This window comes from Mastigoproctus giganteus, chromosome 12 (assembly GCF_048544385.1).
Source record: "Mastigoproctus giganteus isolate SK-2022 chromosome 12, ASM4854438v1, whole genome shotgun sequence".
NCBI classification, from domain to species: domain Eukaryota; kingdom Metazoa; phylum Arthropoda; class Arachnida; order Uropygi; family Thelyphonidae; genus Mastigoproctus; species Mastigoproctus giganteus.
In genome coordinates this window covers 157,158,302-157,182,365 of record NC_143586.1, presented here as the reverse complement: position 1 = coordinate 157,182,365, position 24,064 = coordinate 157,158,302, and the positions used below count along the sequence as shown (strand labels likewise).

The 24,064-nt window shown below is 39.0% G+C and overlaps 1 protein-coding gene across 3 annotated transcripts in view; it reads right to left on the bottom strand.

Annotated features, from left to right (window-relative positions):
* The window catches only part of LOC150077535 (uncharacterized), a 441,090-nt gene that overhangs the window by 380,194 nt on the left and 36,832 nt on the right, over positions 1-24,064 (bottom strand). For all 3 annotated transcript variants that reach the window (XM_090386301.1, XM_090386302.1, XM_090386303.1), the window contains exon 2: positions 6,535-6,627. In XM_090386301.1, coding sequence (XP_090242427.1) covers positions 6,535-6,597 — 63 coding nt within the window. In that variant the 5' untranslated portion in view covers positions 6,598-6,627. The remainder of the gene's footprint in view (positions 1-6,534; positions 6,628-24,064) is intronic.

Here is a 24,064-nt window from a genome sequence, read left to right as displayed (position 1 = left end):
TACTGATAATCAGATGAAGGGTGTTGCTCCTTTTGGTTGCCTCTCGAACATGTTGCTGTAGAAAATTCTCCTGTCTATGGTTAGGCCCTGATATATGTGTAAATATGGACATGTATACATACACCATCACTCAAAAAATTATGACCATCTCCATGTTTTAGCAATCAGCTGTTCTTTCCCATCTAGGGCAACACGTCATGGTGAGAACTATTAAATATGATACTGAGGATTCGTGGCATGGTCCCACACAAAGTACTTGATTGATGTGGACAAGGAAAGTGATCTAACGGACCTCAAAAAAAAGGGATGATTGTTGGGTACTCGTTGAAGGGTGGCAGTATTACAGAAACTGTGAGTTTTGTGGGCTGTTTGCAGAGTACTGTAGTTATAATGTTCCAATAGCAGATGGATTGTGGATAGCACAGCAGTCACCAGGCCAATAGTACACACTCATGCCTCATCAATGGTTGTGGTGAAAGTAAGCTGTTCTGCCTTGTTCAAGCCTATAAGCAGAAAACAATGGAATGGCTGACCATGGACTTTGCCTGTTTGGGATATGGACAAACATCTCAGTCCTGTCTGAAATATGCTCCATTGTGCTTACATTGGCCGTGTTTTTCTAGATTGTCCCAAGAGAGAGCAATCACCACACTGTTGCAATTGCAAACATAAAAGCCAGGACTTCTGACATTCCGTCAGGGATGTCAATTGCTTAGACTACAAGAATGCCCTTGAACTAGTTAGAAACCAAATAATCTACAGCTAATTCATCCTCACAAAATTTTTACCAAGAGGGTATTTCTCACAAAGAAACAGTTCTGAAAGTTCTTCAGATAAATGGGTAAAAATCTCATGTATCTCAAGTGAATTATGGCACATTTCTTTTGACAAAAATGTAGACTTAACTGTATAACAAGAACCTTAATATTATCCTGGAAAGATTTTAGGTTTCCCTATTACTACAAGAGTTGTTTATTTGGACTCCTTCGATAGCACCACTCTTAGAATTTTATATAAAGCTGTAGTTCTGCCAATCATAATACATGCTGCTGCTGCAGCCTGGTTCCATTAAGCCAGGCTACTCACTCTTCAGGAGTGAGTAGTAAAGCTAAGATCAGTACCAAGAAATTTTCTGCTTCCTCCAATGGTCTGTCATACTGTTAGAACTTCAGCCCTTCAGGTTCTTTCAGGCTATATATACATATACAGGGTGTTTCAGTTAAACGTTTCAGAACTTCTAAGAGGGGTAGGGTACATCCTGACAACTCGAAATCATATAGCAATGTGGGGTCGGAAATGCTTTCCTGAAGCGGTGTTATACAGAGAAGCACCATAAAGAAAAGAGACCGTAAGTGAGAAATCGTTTTAATAATACATGAAAAGAAGCAAAAGGTACATGGATTAAAATAAGTGTTCGAAGTTTCTTCCACAGGCTACAATGCCCGCCTCACATCTCCGACGCATGGACATCCGAATATTCTGGAATACTCCAGGCGAATTTCGAATTTCTTCGGCAGCTACTGCGATTCTTGCAACCAGCTCCTCAGCATTGTCAACAGGGGTGTCATAAACTAGCGATTTCATATGACCCCAGAAATAAAAATCAAGACATGATAGGTCGGGTGACCGAGCAGGCCAACGCACGGGACCACCTCGTCCAATCCACTGTTGACCAAATGTGACATCCAGGTAGATACGAACATCTTCGCTATAATGGGCAGGGGCTCCATCGTGTTGGAACCACATTGTCTGTTGCGTCGATGCAGAAATCTGTTCATCTCTCAAAAGTTGTGGCAATACTTGCTGCAGAAAGATCAAGCAGATAGGTCCGGTTAGACGACACGGTAACAGGTAAGGTCCGATGAGGTGATCTCCCATAATACCGGTCCATACATTGACCGAAAATCGAATCTGTGCTGCACGACGTCGTATTGCATGCGGGTTCTCGACCACCCAGCTTTGGTCGTTATGCGTGTTGAAAATTCCTTCCCTTGTGAAGGATGCCTCATCGGAAAACAACACTTCAGCAGGAATCGCAGTAGCTGCCGAAGAAATTCGAAATTCGCCTGGAGTATTCCGGAATGTTCGGATGTCCATGCGTCGGAGATGTGAGGCGTGCATTGTAGCCCGTGGAAGAAACTTCGAACACTTACTTTAATCCATGTACCTTTTGCTTCTTTTCATGTATTATTAAAACGATTTCTCACTTACGGTCTCTTTTCTTTATGGTGCTTCTGTGTACAACACCGCTTCAGGAAAGCATTTCCGACCCCACATTGCTATATGATTTCGAGTTGTCAGGTTGTACCCTACCCCTCTTAGAAGTTCTGAAACGTTTAACTGAAACACCCTGTATATTAAATGTAATTTTAAAATAAAAGTTTCAGTGGATGAAAAAAGGTTTCAGTCAAAGAAAAATTAATAAGTCAGATATGACAGATGTTTACCCCTAGACATATACAGTAAACCCCCGCTATTCGCGGGGGTTACGTTCCTGAGAAATGGCAGGAATACCGAAAACGTGAATACTGAGTTATGGCTTCCATAGTAATATAGGGGTTCCGTTCCAAAGTATGAAATATATAAGAAAAACTAGTATAAAATTTTGTCTGTGTATGTATTATATGTACCTTCATAATATGACTATGTACATAGACAGTACATAGTTAAATGCAAGCATATGGCATCGAAATGAAAATAAGAAACAATTTAATATTATATGTAATATTTATTAGAAATTTCAAACAAATCTTTCAAACCAGCACCTTTGCTAGCAAAAAAACTTATCCCACCAGTGCTATCACCAGTTTCGCTAAAGTGTTGATAAAGGAGTTTTGCCTTTTCACGAATGATGAGTGAACTTAACGGACTTTTATTTTTGAGTTCAGTCTTCTATCCACGGATTTAAAGCTTTTTCCATTTTTTTTTAATTTAACATCACGAGTTACAGAGCAAATTTTTGAAGCAGTTAGCGCGTTTTCACGGACACTACGGCGGATTTTTTCTTCCGATTTCTTGATTGATCGTACCGTTGATTCATTGATTTTATAATGTTTTGCCACTGAGGAGACACTTTCACCATTAGAAATTTTGTCTAATAACTCAATTTTATTCGCTAATGTCATCACCTACTCTGATATTTTGTCTCTTGTTATTCGTAGCCATATTTTTGTACGGGTTAGAAAGAAAGTGAATAAAGTCACTTTCTTTTGTTAACACACTCGAAAAAGTCTGTTTTACACTGCAAAACGGTAGATTTATCACTTTTGTAAGCATATCAATTTATAAATTGATAAATTTATTCAATTTATAAGCATATAAATTAAAAGCAAACAGCAAAACCTTTCATGACAAGCGCATAACACATACTGAATAAGGATTAGTGAGAAACATCCAAGCTCATGATTTTGTCACCCCTCTCCCCCCACCCACCCACTGAGCGCTGCTTGGACCGGGAAAGATAATTTTTGCCACGCCCATGTTTTTTTATGGCGAAAAATATTCATGGTGCTTTAAAGTTCACATTTTTTTAGGTTTCATTTTATATTAAATCAGCGATCGCGAATACGCGAAACCGCGAATACAGATACCGTGAATAGCGGGGGTTTACTGTAGCTAGTTTTTCAGGGCCTTTGCTTTTCTATCAGAAAAAGGTTTACTATTAGATTTTGATGAAATCCATCTTGATCTACTTGTTTCCCCTACAAATGGAAGATTTTGTTGTTGAAAAATTCTCAACAAAAAATGGTAAACACGTTGGGTAAATCCTCTAAAGATCTCATGACTAAAAATTTCATTTCAGACATATCCTTCATAAACAAAAAAACAATTAAACGGCTTACCCACAACTTCTTTTTAACAGAACATTGTTCTTTCAATCAAAAACTATTTTATTTTAATCTGTCAACTACTTTTATGTCTTTGTGCCCTACATGAAGATTGGGTTTGATATTATTTTACTACCTTTCTGCAATGTTTTCTGACAGCAATTTTTTAATATTGGACCAGTCCAACCTGATCAGAAGTCTAAATTTCTTAAAAATTCTACATTCTTTCAAGCTTTTCACCCCTTTTCTAATTGGGGGTTTTTCAACAACATAAAATATTAATTTCTACATCCAGTTTACACATCTATCACAATTTTTACTCTATTTTAACTGTAATGACCTTTTATGTAAAATAGCTACATAACGATTATCATTCTGGACTACTGTAGTATATTTCTGCATGTTGTATTATATTTGTCTAATTTTATATTTAGGAACATTGTATATGGTCTTATTCATCTTAATTCTTACACAGAAAATCTGTATGGTATTATGTACATAGAATTTTTGTTGTTCTATGTGTAGAACAACTTATTTTTCACCCATAGATTTTACTTTAGATTGATCATTGCAACATATATTTAATTATATTATAATTATCTAAATAATCATTTTATTTATTTAAATAAACAGATTGTGCAATTCTATTTTAAATTTTGACTTGAAAATTAAAAATTTAAGACTAACTCAAAACTAGACACAGACAGTCTCTAGTTTTCAGTTGGTCTATAGAGACAGTCTCTATTTTTGGACTATGGATGGTCTCTATAGACTTTTGCTGAACTTCAGGGACCACAGACAGGCTCTAATTTTGAGTCAAATGTTTAATCTGATTTTCTTCTCTGAAAATAATGAATGTTTCAAATGTTACATAAGTTAGCATTAGCATTAGTAGAGGCATATGATGCAAGAAAGCAAGCTTATTCAGCATCAGCCAAAAAAAAAAAAAAAAAAAAAACAGATTTGTAACATTAAAGTTCCTTTAATGTTACAAATTGCAACATTTAAAACAAGATTATCTTTTTTATATATATATTTTAAGGTGTTAAAAAGATCACTCCAATATCCTGATCCAACAGAAACAGGCAGGGGGTGACAGTGTTTTGGTATGGGGATGATTTCCTGAGAATTTCTTGGAGCCATTATACCCCTAAATACACTCTAAATCAGGGGTGGGCAACTTTTTTCGTCAGCGGGCCGAATGAAATTTTCGTATCATGATGCGGGCCGAATGAAATTTTTGCATCATGATGCGGGCCGGAATAGATTGAACGATTTAATAAAAAAAATCAAAACCTAAAAAATGTTATATTACTTGAATTACCAAATTATTAATGTATTTTTAAAAAAAATATCTGAATGTCCAATTATCATTGAAAATGCGGCATTCGGCATCAATTTTTCTTTTTTTTTTTTAATTGGCTCATTTTATGGGCTATAAATTATATTAAATTAAAAATTGTAATAATTAGAAAAGGCATAAAACATAAAATATCTCGCACCAATATTATTTTTTTCAATAAGAAGTCAAACCCAAAGGAACTTCGTTCGATCGATGCTACAATAATAATTAGGAAATAACTCTTTGACGCTGCGTAGAATCACTTGGTTACTGTTGTACTGGCCGCGAATCCCGATTGAACCGAATTAAGCCGAACGTTTACCCCGAGTGTAGTCAGGTATGGATTTTCTATATTTATGCATTTACCGAGGGGGCCGGATTCAACATCGTCGCGGGCCGGCTGTTGCCCACCCCTGCTCTAAATAGTAAGAACTACCTATCCGTTGTGACCTGTCAGGTACAGCTCTTCATGGCGCCTTTCTTCCTGAATGATACAGATGTATATATTAGCAGAATAATGCACACTGCTCTATTGCCAGTATTAAATGAGAGTGGTACGCCAAGCACAAATGTAACTTCCAGGTACAAAAGTGGCCACCTAAGTCACCAGATGTGAATCCTACAGAACAACTCTGGGATTATGTGGATCAACAGATACAGCATTTGGATCCTCCAACACGGACTACAGGATGCAATCTGGTGACTTGGTACACTATACCTCCGACAACATTTAGAGTAATTAGAGTCCGTGCCTTGCAGTGTGGTGGAGTCTGGAGGCAAGAGGAGGGCATACCCACTATAGGTAGGTGGTCAATGTTAACTGGATGGTGTATGTATTGATGTATACAGTAATTACTGTACATGTATGCATGCATAATTCATAAATAAATTATACTACTCCATACAATCAATGCAAAATTCACAATCTTCATTTTATTGTTTAATGCTGCACATATTCGAAATTACATTATACTATATTGTAGTAGTAGAATTACATTAAATGTTCACATTTCTTTGTTCTTTTTTTGACTTTATGAACTATCAAATGGCATCCTTACAATATAACAACCATTTTTCTTACTATCCAAGGAGGGTTGGTGATAAACAGCATCAACAATTTTACTCTTTACATGCTGAACATGTCAATAATTTTATTTCACAAATCCAAAAAACCTGAAAAGAACATACTGCAAAAGAGAAGATTCTCAGCTAGCTTTGATGTGTTTTCATAATAAATGCTTTTAAAAATTTCTTTGCATCTCAATGCGGTAGAGTATATATAAAGTAAATGAAAAATTAAAAAGTAACCTAATTGTTTGCTATTATTTATTATTCACAATAACAAGATAAAAATAATTTACTTACCTTTGTACATGTAGAATAGAAATAAAAATAGCAGTCATCATTACTTTTATCCTGAGAAGCCATTGTTAACAGGAATTAATATCAGTTACCAAACTATTGGAAATAGGGGGGAAAAAAAATTAGTCACATTATTATGGTTTTAAAATGTGATAGTATAAAACTAAGCTGTGATACTCAATATGTTCTATGTTGTATTTCAATCTTTGTAGCAGAATAAAAGAAATTTACCTCAATATAGTGCGTAGAACACTTCTGTAAGTGTTTTACGTACCCATATTGAGGTAAATTTCTCTTATTCTTCTACATATATTTTTCAAATTACTATATATTATTTATTAAGTTGATTAGAGTATAAATGGAGGAATGGTGACCACATCAGATCCATTAGTCTGTGAATCCCCCCCCACCAAACTAGTAGTTTTCCAACCCACCCTAACACTGCCTCAATAGCATCAGCAAATATTCTTGCACCCTTTCTATTTAAGCGTATCGCATCCATGTAGAAACAATATCTCCTGTTAACAAGCACAGACTACACTGAGATTTGGTTTGGTTTTTAATGGCGCATTGGCAGCTAAGGCCATAATGCGCCAAGACAAATTTAAAATGTTATTAAACATTTTGGTAGCAAAGGCTACCACGTCAAATAATTAATTATTATGTTTAAAAAGGTATAAAAGTAAAAGCATAAAACTTAGATCTTTGTATAAACATTAATAAATTGTAAAAAGTTAAAAAACGTCAGACATATTATCTCTGTCACATATTATCTGACTGAGTGTAAATGGCTCAGTCAAATTATTAAAATCAGTAAAACACAAGCGTCGTGCTTCAATAAAAACAGGACATTCTACAAAAAGGTGACTGATGGTTAAAATAACATTACACATCTCGCACATAGGTGGGTCATCTGCCCTCAGCAAATAGGAATGTGTTAGATGACTATGACTTATGCGGAGCCGAGCAAGAACAACTTCCTCTCTTCGGACCCTGCATAGACTGGACTGTCATTGCGCAATTACAGGCTTAATGCGATGTAATTTATTTGTGGCCTGTCCGTGCCAAGAATCTTGCCATTGGGAGAGTAATTTAGAATGTATTATTTGCCTTTAGTCTGTATAGGGGACTGACAGACAATGATTATCCAGGGAAATGGCTGATTTAGCAGCGGCATCAGCCGATTCATTTCCCCGGATCCCAATGTGGCCTGGGATCCAGCAAAAGCGAATATCATATTCCAATTCTATGAGGGAAAAAAGAATCTGCCGGATCCTGGACAGGATCGGATGAGGGTTAAAACTCACCGATACCAGAGCCTGTAACACGCTTGATGAATCGCAATAAATCATATACCTCTGGTACTCGCGATTTTTAATGTGATCTAGGGCTGATTGTATTGCATGCAACTCAGCAGTATAGATGCTAGTTTCTTGTGGGATCTTATAGGATAATGTTTTGTGAGGGAACACAACAGCAGATCCCACATGACATTCTAACTTTGAGCCATCTGTATAGATTGGCAGAAAGTCAGAATACTGCTGTCTATGTGATGCAAAGAGTTGCTGGTAGACAGATGGCGGTGTAGTAGCCTTCTCCCAGATCTTAAGGGAGAAGTCACAAGTTGGAAAATAAGCATGCCAGGGTGGAAAGAATTGCCTTGGTGACTGGGCAACGTTGTCTACTGTCAAGTTTAGCTCATTCAGCAGCCCTTGAATGCGAATACCAAAAGGTTTGTTGGCAGTCCGACGGGTGTTGTAGCGGTTTTCCCAGCGCGGCTCAAAAACGGATGGCCACGTGGGATGATCGTGCAGGGATTTTAATTTGAAGGCGTACTGTAAAGACAACTGCTTATGTCGAAGAGACAGAGATGGTTCATTTGCTTCAACGTAAAGGCTTTGGACAGGAGATGTGTGAAATGCTCCAGTGGCTGTCCGGATGGCTTGATGGTGGATTGGATCTAACCACCGAAGTGCACTATCTCTAGCAGAACCATAAACCTGAGACCCATAGTCGAGTTTGGAACGGACAAGTGCTCGGTAAAGGCGAAGAAGGGTAGAACGATCTGCGCCCCATGAAGTTGATGAAAGGGCACGAAGGATGTTAAGCCCTTTGACACATCTTGTCCTCAGCTGACGAATGTGTTGTAAAAATGTCAGCTTTTTGTCGAAAATAAGTCCAAGGAATTTGAATTCTGCAACAACTGGGATGTTATTTTGCCCAAGCCTTAATTCTGGGTCAGGATGAAGATTACGTTTGCGACAGAAGTGTACACAAACAGTCTTCTGTGATGAAAATCTGAACCCATTAGCCAAAGACCAAACTGTAAGATGATCAATGGTTTTCTGCAGTTGCCTTTCAATGACCCTCATATTGCATGAATTACAAAATATAGCAAAGTCGTCTACATAGAGGGCATTGTTTACAGTGGGTGGAAGTTGTTCTGTGATAGAGTTTATTTTGATTGCGAAAAGCGTAACACTTAGAACGGATCCTTGTGGGACTCCCTCTTCCTGAGAGAAAACTCGAGAGAGGGTGGATCCTAAATGGACTTGAAATTGGCGATTCGAAAGAAAGTTTTTAATAAAATCAGGAAGGTTACCTCTAAGACCAAAGTTATAGAGGTCTTTTAAAATCCCAAATCGCCAGGCTGTGTCATACGCTTTTTCAATATTAAAGAAAACTGCTACCAAATGCTCGGATTTAATAAAAGCATCACGAATGGATGTTTCCAATCGGATTAAATGATCCAAAGTGGATCTATTTCTTCGGAAGCCGCACTGTGTCCTGGAAAGCAGACCATTTGTTTCTAAGTACCATACGAGGCGTGCATTAACCATTCTTTCCAGGACTTTGCACAAACAGCTTGTCAGAGCAATAGGACGATAGTTACTTGGATTGCCAGGATCTTTTCCTGGGAGGTCCCCTTGCCTGGTTTTGGGAAAGCAAGGACAATAGCCCTTTGCCAGGAATCCGGAAATTGTTTCTGAATAAAAATTCTGTTAAACAGAATTAAAAGGTGATCCTTAGATTGTGGTGAAAGGTGTTTTAACATTTCGTAATGGATGTCATCGGGCCCCACAGCACTTGTATGCGTGAGAAAGAGTGCTGCATTTAACTCTTCCTGTAAAAAGGGCTTGTTATACGATTCAAGCCCTTTTGAAGAGAAGTTTGGTAGGTTTTTCTCAACTTTCTTTTTCAGGGCCAAAAACTCTGCGGGAAAAGATGTTATTGCAGAGATTTTTGCAAATGTTTCCCCTAGACTATTTGCAACTGCAGTTTGATCTGCAATTGGACATCCGTTGTGCTCGAGGATCACTGAAGGGCATGGTGGATATTTTCCCTTCATTTTCCGGATCTTATCCCAGACTACTTTTGAGCTAGCAGCCTGAGTTATAGAAGATGTAAAACGAATCCAAGATTTCCTTTGGCTCTGACGTCGTACGTGCTTTTGCACGTGCACGTTTGAATGATATTAAATTTTCAGTGGTGGGATATCGGCAGAATATCCCCCAGGCTTTGTTTTGTGCTTTTTTTGCTGCCGTGCATTCTGAATTCCACCAAGGTTTCGGGAATAGTGGGAACCGGCTGGATGATTTTGGGATTGCAATTGCAGCTGCTTGGAAAATCGTTTCTGTGACATGAATGACTGCTTCATTGATTGGCTCCTGACTGACTGTACGGATATCAAGGTTTGCCAGATGTTGAAAGGCATTCCAGTCAGCCTGATCAATCTTCCACCGCGGTAAACTAAATGGTAGACACTGTCTTCCACTAGTTAGGGTGGTTATCACGGGGAAGTGATCGCTTCCATATGGATTTTCTTCTACCTCCCAAGTAAGTGAAGGAAGGAGAGAAGGGGAGCAGATAGAAAGATCAATGGCAGAGAATGTACGGGTAGGCATGTGGAAGAAGGTGTTTGTTCCCACATTTAGGAGGGAGAGGTCATTGTCAGTGAGCATATGCTCTATGATTCGTCCCCTTCCATTGATGTGAGCACTACCCCACAGAGTATTATGTCCATTGAAATCCCCAAGAATTAAACAAGGGGAAGGCAATTGCATGATAAGATCATCAAGGTCTTTCTGGGGGATGTCAATCCCAGGTGGCAAATAGACAGAGCAAACAGTTAATAAGAACCCCACTGTAAGGCAAATTGCTACAGCCTCAATGCTAGTTGTAAGCTACAAAGGCTGAAATGGGATTTGGTTGCCGATGAGGATTGCGACTCCTCCGTGAGCAGGACCATCCACAATTCTGTCCTTACGAATGATGGTAATGTTATGCATGGTGGGGTCATCATTTGCCTTTAAGTAAGTCTCCTGTATGCAAAAGCAAACTGGTTTGTGCTTTTGCAGGAGTGCCTTGATGTCATCAGTATTTTGCTGGAATCCACGACAATTCCACTGTAGGAATTTAGCCATTATTTTGGCTTGGTGGGTCCATCAGGCGGTTTCCGAGGTGCTGAGGGCTTACCTTTTTCAGTCCTGGATTTATCCTTCCTGGGGAAGTATGGATGCTGTCCAGTGTCCATTTCCTCCTCAGCAAAGAGCTCCAAAACTGAGTCTTCTTGTACGTCCTTCTGCTCGACATCCATGTTTTCTTGGGTACTAGGTGGTATTTCACCTTTCTTATTCTTTTCTTTTGCATTTGCTTTTGTTATTTGTGGAGCATTAGGAGGTACCGATATAGGAGTGGCAGCTGATTGGTCCTTCTGTGCAGGTTTTTGGGAGCTTAAAAGATAACGTGCGATGGGAGTAAATGATTCTTTTGGAGGGACGGACATGTCCGTCTGAGTCCCAATCGAACACCTCCCTGCTACCTTCTGGGCGTAGGTAGGTTTTTTGATGTTCAGAGGTTTCACTGCTTTCCTTGCCTCCCGGTACGATATGTTTAGCCGTTGCCTTCAGCCGTTGAATTTCTTTTTCTTCTTTCCACCTGTGGCATGCTCGTGAGTAGGCCGGGTGTTCGTCTTCACAGTTAATGCAGGTGGGTTTCGTGGCTGAACATGCTGTTGTTTCGTGGTCCTTTGCACCACATCGAGCGCATGCAAGGACTCCATGGCAGGCCATTTGAGAATGTCCATATTTCTGGCATTTAAAACACCGTAAAGGGTTTGGAACATATGGACGCACTGGACAGTTGATGTAGCCAGCTTTAATCTCATCAGGAGGTTTGGGAGAGTTAAAAGTCAGGATAACACTCCTGGTTTTAACAATTTTTCCATCCCTTCGCGCAGTGATTCTCTTGACGGCAGTAACTCCCTGTGGTTTTAATTCGGAGCAGATTTCCTCCTCGGTGACGTCGAGAAGGTCCCACTCCGAAATGACACCTCTCAATGAATTTAGTGTTCTGTGTAGTGTTACTGTTATGGGTATTCCTCCAATTGATGTTACTCGGAGTAGATGTTCAGACTGCCTGTCATTTTTTGTTTCAATCAAGAGGTCCCCAGAACGGAGCCTCTTAACTGACTTGGGTGTACCTGCTAACCCATCCAACCCTTTTTGTATAAAAAAGGGCGACATTTTACCAATCGGTGTTTCGTTGGTGGAATGCATTATTAAGAACCTTGGGACAGGCCCTGATGGTAGTTCGGTTCGCTGCCTCTTTGTAGCAATAATGCTATCTGCCTCTCCATTATTTTCAGATAGGGACCGGGTTGGGGCCCCTGAAGGAATATGTTTATCAGGATTCATGAGGTTTTGAAGTGGTTCAGTACCTGGGCTCCCCACCCACCACGGAGCCCAAAGGGACGCCCACTACCCGGCATGCAATAAATGCGCTTGGGAGTGGAACGCCAGGGCTACCCAGACACTATACCCGCACCGCCACCAGCCTGAATCCTGTCCCTCGGACCATGAGGGTAGGGGCGTGACATTGACACGGTTGACCCTCGCAGGCGAGCCTACTAGCCGATTGATCCTAGCCGGGCCTTCCAGGACCACCCGTCTTGTCGAAGCAGGGGCCAAAGTGGTGTATTGAAGCTGGGCCCCTCAACCACCAGGATCCCCCTTTCTGAATTTCCACGGGTCGCAGCGCACGGCAAACACGCCGGATTCCATTGATGTAAGCCTGGAACCTGGGCTGTGGGCGTTGGATCCCAGTGATGCTAGTCTGGAAGTCCAGCAGCGTCACTGGGAGGTCCCCTCACCACGTACAGGTGCCCACCTCGAGGGGACTACACTGAGAAAAAGTTGAACATGTTCGAGAGGCAACCAAAGGGAATAATACTCTGGATCTGACTATCAGCAGTGATTCTTTGTGCGTTAAGAATCTGCAGATGCCGACCGGACTAGCCAGGTGGGTAAAGTGCTTGCCTGACAACCCAAAGGTCACGGTTTCGAATCCCGCCTCGGGTTTGGATCACAGTAAAATCCAAAAACTCTGGGAGGTGCATTATGGCCACAGAAGCCGATGCGCCAACAACTAACAAAAAAAAAAAAAAAAAAATCTGCAGATAAAGGAACCATTAGCTGGCAGTGATCACATTGTACTGATGTGGGAATTACTTAAAGATGTAACTACCATCAGAGGTAAGGGGAAGAGTTTTTGCTTTTATAAAGGTAACTGCAGTGGTCTCAGAGAGCTTTTAAATTCTCTGAGACCACTGTAGATGTTACCAACAGTGAATTCTAAATGGGAAGCTTTCACAGGGACAATCTTGGAGGGTACTAGGCTTTTATCAAATAAGAAATACTGTTCAAGGTTTAGGCCTAAATGGATATCAGATGAATTAATACAGCTCGTGGAAGAAAAGAGAAATGCATGGGATGTATATAAATTATCAGGCAACACAGAAGCCTATAGCAGATAGGTTTGGCAGGGTTGTTAATGACAGTAATAATAGTATGCTACTGCAACAGAATCTAGAAAAGTTAAGCAGATGGGCTGAGAGGTGGCAACTGAAGTTTAACATTCACAAATGTAAAGTACTGCATATGGGTAGCAGTAACCCCAGAGTAACGTACCAACTGTGTGGTACTACACTCAGGGAGGTGGAGAAGGAAAAGGACCTGGGGGTAATTGTGAAGTCAGATATGAAGTTTACTGAACAGTGCAAAAAGGCTGCAAGAGTAGCTCGTGGTGTCTTGTCAATGATATAACGGAATTTTGGTAGCAGGGATAAGGGTGAGTGTCCCTTTGTATAACGCAATGGTCAGGCCACACCTTGAGTACTGTATACAGGTCTGGAGGCCTCATTTAACAAAGATGAAGAGCTGCTGGAACAAGTACAGAGAACAGCAATAAGATTGGTGAGTGGAACAAAGGGTTGGTGTTACCAAATAAAAAGGCTTAAGTTCTGCAAATTGCAGCTTCTGGAGATTATGCACCTGCGAGGTGATCTAACTGAGGTGTATAAAGCCTTGAATGGATTGCGCAAGCTCAATGCTAATGGGATTATTCCTCTTACTCAGATTACTCACCTGAGGGGGCATAAATTCAAATTGAGGAAAGACAATTGTAGAACAGATGTGCAGAAATTCATCTTTAGCCAGAGGGTGGTTGACAGTTGGAACAAACTTCCATCTGTTGTGGTGGAGGTCAGCAACTTAAATAAGTTCAAGGCAAGGTGAATGGATTGGTGAAATGGGAAGGGTGTTTTTTTTTTTTTTTTTTTGGCGGATGCTATATAAGCTTGCTTTCTTGCATCATATGTCCTGCTAATGCTAATTAACCATAGAAAAAAATTAAATAGGTACCTGTAAAATAAAAGTAAATTAAAAATAAAATTAAATAAAAATACATATAGTACTTAATACTATAGATTCAATGATTTTATTTTCGTCATCTGGGGTCAGCAGCTAAAACCAATGGAAATATAGCAAGAAAGGCCTCTGTTTCTTATATGAAATATACATAGCAAGCAGTAAAAAAGGCTGACGTATATTTCACAGCCGACCCAACAGAGACCAAAAAAGGAAAGGAATAAAAACCAGATCAAATCTAAAATAAAAAATAAAATTTAAAAATTATGATAAGGTTATATAAAAAGAAATAAAATAAAATAGCAAGCCCCCCAAGAGGAATTTAAAAACAAAAGTAATGTAAAATGCAGACAAAAGGATATAGACAAAGGTGGACAACTTACTGTGGTGCCAAGCAGGAGCCAGTGAAATGGGCTGAGAGGAGCAAATGTCAGCCAAGGTCCATGAAGTTAGCAAATTAGTTCTGGCATATTTATAACATGTTAAAGTAATCCCAAGTGTGGGAGGGGAAAAGGTGTAAATAGGTCAAAGTTAAGGTTACTGGTGTAGTAGGGAGGCTGACAATTAAACAAATGAAGCATAAACAACCCAGCATTGGAGAGAAATATCAAACTAGCAAAGTAGAGTAAAATGACTAATTTTGTTGGAGAAGAAAATCAGAAACTTCTCTTCATTCCTATTTACGTATTAAAATGATGAAGGGAAAGGGGATAACAGAAAGTGCAAGTGCTGGCAGTGCCAGGAAACAAACAAAATTGATTTAGAGATGAAGATGATTAAGAAGTACAAAGCAGAACAAAGTTTGTCACCTATTGCGGGGGAATTAGGTCTCACTACTTCAACAGTGAATACCATTTTAAGGGACAGTGCACATATAAAAGAAAAAACATGTCAAAGGTTCAACGCACTTAAAAGCAACAGTGATCACAAAACAGCATTCAGATGCCATATCAAAGATGGAAAAGTAATTAATAATATGGATGGAAAATCAGATTCAGAAGCCCCCAAGTCCAATGGGCATTCAAGCAAAAGCAAGAAGTATTTATGAAGATATTAAGGATAAGTACAGCGGACCCCAACCCAAGTTCATGGCAAGCAACAGGTGGTTTAATAGGTTCAAGCACAGTGCTGGTTTCCAAAACATTAAAGTATGCAGTGAAGTTGCCAGTGCCAATTCTGCAACTGCAGAGAAATTTTGTGATGTGTTGGAAAAAATTATTGATGGAAACTATTCGATGCAGTAAATTTTTTTAACATTGACGAGACTGCTCTGTATTGGAAAAAAATGCCGGATCGAACATACATTGCCAAAGAGGAAAAGACAATGCCAGGTTTCAAGGCTTCAAAAGATAGGGCCATGCTCTTGCTTGGGGCTAATGCAGCAAGAGATTACAGATTAAAACCACTGCTTGTGTACCATTCTGGAAATCCTTGTGCATTTAAGGGCATCAATAAAGCCACCCTATCCATGCATTTCCGATCGAACCAGAGAGCATGGTTAACAATATCTCTCTTTGAGGATTAGTTTAAATGTTGCTTCATTCCTGAGGTTGAAAAATATTGTAAAAACAACGATGTTCCTTTCAAGAATTTGCTTCTATTTGATAATGCTCCTGGTCATCCTATGCATCTAGATGATTTCAATTCAAACGTGAGAATCATATTTCTACTGCCAAACACGACTTCACTCATCCAACCTATGGATCAGGGTATTATTTCAAATTTAAAAGCATACTATTTACGCACAACATTTGCTCAGGCATTGTCGGCAGTAGACAGTGAGAAAAATTTTACGTTAAGACACTTTTGGAAATCTTACAATATTACAACACCATCTTAAATGTTAATAAGGCCTGGGCGGAAATTACTAAAAGTTATTTAAATGATGCATGAAAGAAAATATGCCCATGGCACATAAAAGGCTTTGAAGGGTTTGAAAAAGACGAATCATATGAAGAGGATACAGATAAGATTGTAATCGTTGCAGAGCCACTTCAGTTAGAGATTGATGCCAAAGATATGGAGGAGTTAATAGAGGAAGAAGAGAAGGAATTATCTAACGAAGAACTTATTGACTTGCAGGCAGTGATAGTGAAAGAAGAAAATGGTGACAAAACTCAAGATGAACCAAATTAGGAGCCGAAACACTTCATCACCAGAGAGATGCCAATGGCAACGTTTGAGAAGATGAATCCTGACAGCAAACAATTCTTAAAAGTTAACAGAGGGGTGATGATATGCTTACTTGCTGCAAAGAAATCTACGATGAAAAGAAAAAAGCCACCATCCAGTCATCTATTAATGTTCTTTCATAAGGTTGAGGAGCTGGCTCCTTCTAAATCTCCACAGTCATCAACCTCCACAGCAACATACTTTTCAGCTGAAGACATCGATTCTGGCAACGATGCTCGAGAGGAAAAAATTACTGATGTTATGCCTGTCTCCTCTCTTTTTTTTGTAATTTTATAATTTTGAAATTTTTTAAATTGCCTGCTTTTGTAATTTTTCCTGCGCATGAGATAAAAAATTGAATAAATACAATAAATAATTCTATTCACATGTTTGTTGAACATTTCTTTTTTGATTCAATCAATTCAGCAAGTGCTGCACAAGCATGAAGGAAATTCTGACTTACATAAAATCCAACTTACGCAGAATGCAACCCTTACGTTAATCGGGAGTGGCTGTATTGTACTGTTAATATCTGTACGGTTATCAATCAGCTTTTAATATTTAATGATATTAAGTGCTTTCTTAAAATGATGGTAAAGGAAGACTGAAGGGAAATTATTTCCAAGAAATTTATAGAGTTTTTTGATATTATCTAAGAACAGACTGTTGTTGTTGTTGTTACATTGTCACAGTGGAAATTTGTGCTCCTCATTTAATTAGATTTATTGAAATTAATTGCCAAATTAACACACCCTGGTTAGTTTAGAATAACCCACTATTTTTGTTTAACAGCAAAATCCCACTGTAACAGAGCAACAGGAATGGTTGTAAAAGGCCTGGTGATGTAATCCTGTGAACAATGGTTACCGCTTGCAGGTCAGGAGAGGTCAGTAAAAGCACTACGTGCTTTTACTGACCTCTCCTAACCTGAAAGCGTGTTTTTACTGACCTCTCCTAACCTGTTGGTGGTTATTGTTCAGTGCAGGGCAAGGAGAGAGTTTTTGTAAGATGTGAGTGCAGAAGAAAAGAAGTGGTTATGAAAGCGAGGACTTCATAGTCGGTGTTCTGACCAGAACAGCACCCATGGTTGTTCACCGACAGAGGAATTGAAAGTCGGCCAACACCCAAGACTGACTCTACTAGATAAAGGAAGTTAGAGAACTGACTTCTTATGAGGCAGCAGACCATAAACTGGTGAGTGATTATATATATTATAAGTATGAAAGCTCTGGTATGCGAGGTCAATACTGAACTAGTTAGAAAACGGTTTCGCCCTAGTAAATCTAAATATGTGTACATTATTTCTTGTTAAATGCTAAAATGGTTAAATGTTAAAGTATGTTAAATGACAAAGTGTTACTATGATACGGCTTATAAAGATTTCATGTGTATACGGTTAGTGTATTTCTGATATAGAGTTCTATATAAAAGCTTGTGGTAAAGTAAATATCATAATGAGAGGATTGCACTTTCAATGTCTTATACCTCAATATTTTGAAAAGCTAATGTATGTTGTGTATCTCATTTTGGTATACTTATATCCCAATAGATGGGTCAAGGAATAGAGAGTTACAGGGATTTAAGTTGTAGTAGTAATATTGTTTATTGAGATGGGAATATTTTCCCAGAATTGTGTTTACTAATATCTCTGAGCTTAGTGTATATTGTTGGTCTCGTGCTTAAATATCTTCATGATAAATAATGTCAGGGAATAGATGTTGTACTAAATATATGGAAATGATACTAATAATGTGTATGGTGTAAATGTATTGTATGTTTATTTGTTCTGTTAATAAATAATGAGTTTTTAAGAAAGTCTCTTTTCCCTCTCTGCCAAAATTCTTAGTCACCAAAAAACAACTTATGTAGTGATAAGAAGTAATTTAAAAGGGTTATTGCAACACAATAAATCCAGAACTTGGATTTGTTGATGTTACACGACACACGATTCCAAACTGCAGGTTTTTCATCCTGAAAAGCCGAGAGTATATAAGGTTTGGTCCTACTTATCACTAGATGAACATAGGAAGAACAGTAGTTAACAAACAAGTCCAAAACATCATTTCCTGCTGAGGAGGAAAATATTGGGAGCTCCTAGGTTAGGCAGGGGCCACACCCATAGACACATTGTGAGCTCACCCCCCCCTACCAGAGGGGTATAGTTTAGTTTGGTTTGGTTTTTTTTTTTTTAGGAGCATTAGCAACTAAGGCCATATTGCTCCGGAGAGATATGCGGTGGCCATTCCCTGACCTTTCCGCATCCTCCGTATTTGGTGGTCACGGGCTCGAACCCCAATCTAATCAAGAAGCATGTGCTACGCACTACCGCTCCTGCCCACCTGGCTATGGAGGGGGTGTAGTACAACAACATATAGTGGTTATCCTGATGCACTGAGAGAGTATTATATTTGAATGTACTTTTTTTGATATGTTGGAATGCCAATGAGTAAAGATGGTCAAATTAAAGTTAAAGGCATCTCTTTTGTTATATATGTTAATAGTAGTATGTGATTTATTGATATTACTATCCAAGTCTAAGTAATTGGCAGAAAGGTCAATTGTTATCAGTTCTTTCCAGATTGAGTTCTGGAGGACAAATACTAACAAATTGCTGTAGAAATGTGGGGTAGTTAATAACAAACAGGTCATTTATGTACCTGTTCATACTTATATCTGAGGGTAGGTTTCAAACCAGTATAGATGTAGGTTAGCTATGACATAGCTAGAAGGGCTGCCCATAGGACTACTTTGGTTTGCAGGTATATATACAGTGTTGCCATCAAATATGTAGGTATTGGAAATACAGAGGTTGATCAGATTGTTCCAATATCCAGGATTGCAATTTAAAATATGTTTATAATTATTGTATATTTATTCAAGCCTGATTTTAAGTTGGTTAGATCTATGCTTGTAAAAAAACTGTTAAAGTCAAACATTTGAATGTGTGTAATATTGCCATTACTCAGTGCATTTATTACAGGTATATTGTTATTTACAATTCTGCTGTCTAGCAGGACATTCATAATAGGTTCAAGTAGTTGTTCTAAGGCTTTGCAAGTCTTATGAGCATAACTGTACTTACAAGACGTAATGAACTTGAAACCAATAGAGTTTTTGTGGAACTTAGGTATGAAGTAAACGTAGGGAAATCTATAGCTGTTAATGTTAATTTTTAAGTTCTTGCTGAAAGCTATTAATTTCTTAGTGATTATACTGCTGTTATTGGTAGGTAGATGGATTTATAGGTGGACTGATTGGTAGGTAGGTGGATTTGTAGGCAGCACTGGAATTAAGTTCTGCATTTAAAGTCTGAAAGTAAAAAGCTTTACAAATAATGGCATAGTTGTTAGAGGCTTTCTCCACTGGAGTGATAAGAAAATATTTATGTAGATCTGCTAATTGTTGTTTAATTTTGGAAAATTGGCATTTAATATCAGCAGAAGGGTGACCACAAGGCAATGAAGATTTATAGTTTTTTTTGTTTTTTTTTTTGAAACCCCGAAAAGTATTAGAATCGATAGTACTTAGTACAGTGCTTCAGTTGGAGGTTGAGAAGACGAGAGAAGATATTTGTTGTCATTAAAAGCAGACTTGAACTTCTGTAGACTGTAATTTTCAGGAAAGACATATGAAGGGAGGTTGTTCCAGAAAATGGCAGTTGAATGAATAAACGAGAAAGATGAAAAGTTGGTTTGGTGAGTTTAGAGTTGGACAGTAAATGGATGTTGGCCAGTGGCGGCACATGTTCAGACTGTTTTGAAAGAGAAAGCAGGAATTATAAAAGCCAATTCAGAAGAACAGTGCCAATGGCAGTATCTGTAGAAAAGGCATGCATCAGAAACAGTATGTCTATGAGACAGCGAGTGCAGAGACTCTGTTAAAGAGGAGTCATTAAATAATCTAACTGCCCTCTTCTGAATGGAATCTAGAAGACAGAGAGGTTTTGGGGGCACCGCCCCAGATGTGGGTCCAATATTTCATGGTAGAGCAGATTTGCAATTTGTACAGAGCTGTTTGGAAGAAAAGTAATGCCAAGAGCTAAAGAGAAAACCAAGTTTTTTAGATGCAGAGGAAGCAATGTTTGTACCATATTTCCCCATGTATAAGACGGACCTTTTTTCGAAAAATTTGGGGTATAAAAACTGGGTGCGTCTTATACAGTGGTTGTAGATTTTTTTTTTTCTGCTTTTTCGTGCTTGTTGTCTTTGCACTCACTGTTTCGCACTTGTTACCAGTATATTATGTTAAGTTTTGCCACGTTCTGCCCAGAAATGCTCAGAAAATATTTTCGTACACTGCTGAATTCAAGTTAAAAGTGATCCAGTTTCCAAAATTGAATGGATATCGTGCTGTTGAACGTAAGTTTGTTCCTCCTCCAACTGAGAAAACAATCGGCAAGTCAGCAAAATGGCCTAATTTAGAGAGGGAATTGAAGATATAGATTGAGGAGCAAAGGGCAATTGGAATTTCTGTGTCCACAAAGATGGTTCAGCATGAGGCAAGAAGAACTGCCGATGAAAAAGAAGTTACTGATTTCAAAGGAAGACACAATTGGTGCTTCAAGTTCATGAAACGTAATGGACTAAGCATGCGTACACACACTAGACTTGCGCAAAAGATGCCTGAAAGCTATGAGCAGAAGGTCCTTGAATTTCATTATTTTGTCAGTGTCGGAAGACACAACAGTTTGAGTTGGGACAGAATGCAAATATGGACAAAGTCCCCCTTCAATTCGATGTCCGAAGTAACAAAACTGTTGATAAGGAGGGGGGGGGGGTGAAAACTGTAACTGTGAAGACAAGTGGACATGAAAAGAGCCATTATACAGTTGTTCTAGCTTGTTGTGCCGACGGAACCAAGCTGCCTCCTATGTTGATTTTCAAACGCAAAACAATGCCAAAAGAAGACATTCTTCGAGGAGTGATTGTCCACATTCATAACAAGGGTTGGATGGATCAGGATGGGATGAAGATCTGGTTTGAGAAAGTTTGGAGCAGGAGACCAGATGGGCTCTTACGCAAACCTGCCCTATTGGTGCTTGATCAGTTCAGGGCACACATAACAAAAAATACAATGAAGATTGCTGCAGAACAAAAAACAAAACTTCCGTCATACCTTGACATCACAGCTCCAACCACTTGATGTCAGCATTAACAAACCCTTCAAAGCTGACATGAGAGACGAATGGAACCAATTGATGAAGTCTTCTGGGGACAATTTGACACCATCAGGAAGAGTGAAGAAACCAACTATAGGAGCATTTTGTACCTGGATGAAAAGATCCTGGGATTGAGATCGTTGAGATCAAGATTGAGATCGTTGTCAAGTCATTTAAAGAAGTGTGGCATTTGAAATGCCACCTTGAAGTGTGGCACACTTCAAGGTAAGCTAATGAGAGGACAAGCTAATGGATGGGAGCTTTGACAATGATGAGTTGTATGAATTAATTTTATGATGAATAAAGAGTTCAATAAATTTATGTAATACATTTTTTTTTTTTTTTCAACTTTCGGTACTCAAAATTAAGGTGTGTCTTATAAATAGGGAAATACGGTAATTTGTGCCAAGAGAGATTAGAAGTCAGGGTAATCTCCAAAAGAGATATATAATTTTGCCTAGAAATTGGAGTATCACCAAAAATAAGCATAAAAACAGAAGAACCCTTTTTGCAAGATATAAGACAAGACTGAGTTTTAAAAGGATTGAAATCAACTAAGTTGTCTTTGCCCAACTGGAGAATTACCTGGAGATCGGCATTTAAGGAACTGGTAGCGGATATTCAAGAAGTTCAAGCTGATTGAGAAGGGCAAGGTTTCTCAAAATGGAAAGTGGAATGCAATGTGCTATCATCAGCAAAACTGTGGATAGGATTGCCAGTCAATGGAAGAAGGTCATTAATATACAAGAGGAAAAGAGTAGGGGAAAGAACTGAACCTTGGGGGACACCAGCATTACTGGAGAAGTTAGAAGACAGAGAGCCATCTACCATCGACCTCAGTGAGCGATCAGAGAAAACTGGATAACCAATTACAAAAAACAGCTGGCAAATCATAAGATGAAGGCTTTTTTAGAAGACCATTATGCCAAACACGATCGAAAGCATTTGAGATATCAAGAGCAACTGCTTGTTTCACTGAACTTTTCCATCGAATTTGTCCATAAAGGGATAACATAAGACAGAATATCACAGTGGATCGACACTGACAGAATCAATACTGGAAATCGTTAATCAGACGGAAGGTTTCTAGGTAGTTTAAGAGTTGGCAGTTAATTGATTTCTCCATTACTTTAGAAAGAGTAGAAGTAATTGCAATGGGACGATAATTGGATGGGAGGGATTTGTCACCCTTTTTAGGAACTGGCTGGATATGAGCAAATTTCCAAGCAGAAGGAAAAACACCTTTGGAATAAGAAAGTGAAAAAAGGCGGCAAAGAATAGGAGTAAGTTCAGGAGCACAGGTTCAGAGAACAAGTGGAGAAATACCATCAGGACCTGGAGCTTTCTTAGCATCAAGATTCATCAAAATCCTTCTGATATCCTTTTGACGGAAGACCACAGGAGGCATTGAATGGAGCGTGTTGGGAATGGTGGGGGGTGTTTTACCAAGATCATTAATACATGAGTTGGAAGAAAAATGGGATGCTAGCAGGTCAGCTTTATCCTTGGATGAAGTGACAACAGAACCATCTGGTTTGGACAGAGGTGGGAGCAGAGATGAGCAAAAGTTGCGGCCAATAGCTTTGTCAAGAGACCAGAATGCTCGGCTACCATTAGGGCAAGAAGCAAGTTTTCTACTCTTAGCCTGTTCAAACTCTAGTTTGGACTGATTAATAACTGCTTTACAATTGTTGCGAGCTTTGGTGTAGGCAGAAAATGAAACTGAAGAATTAGAAACAAGCCAATTACGATATGCAACATTCTTCTCTTGGACAGCCGTAGCACATTTATTGGAAAACCAAGGTTTAGATAAAGGACGAGATTTTAAAGTGAAGTGTGGGATAAAGGATTCCATTCCTGCAAGAATAATTTCACTGACACGATCTGAGCAAACGTTGACATCAGAAGTTTTGAAACAGTAATCCGACCAAGGAAAAGAAGTCTTGCAGGTCATCCCATTTTGCATTCTTGTAATGCCAAACAACACGAGGTTGGGAATAGCTATGAGATAATGGTTCCATTGGAGAAGAGACAATCACCAAGTTGTGATCCGAAGTACCTAGAGGTCCTCTCGCTTCAACCGTGTACTTAGAAGGGTTGTTTGTGAGAAAAAGATCAAGCGTATTGGCTGTATGATTAGGATTGTCCGGTATTCTTGTAGGTAAATGAACAATCTGAGCTAGGTCATTAGTAATTGCAAAAGCCTCAGCATCTCGACCTGCTGGGTCAGTGTGACTAGAAAACGGAAGCCAGCTGGAGTTGTGAACATTAAAATCACCAAGGAAAATTACCTCACTGTTAGGAAAGTTGGACTGGAGAAAGTCAAGTTGCAAAGAGAGGAAGTCAAAGAGCTCCAAGTGATTAGTGGAGTTGGGAGAACTGTTGAGACAACAGATGAATTTGACACAATGAGGTAGAGAGATTTTAAACCAGAGAAGATCAAAGAGAGGAGATTCCGAATTGCCATGTCTCTGACGGGGAATATCAGAACGGACAT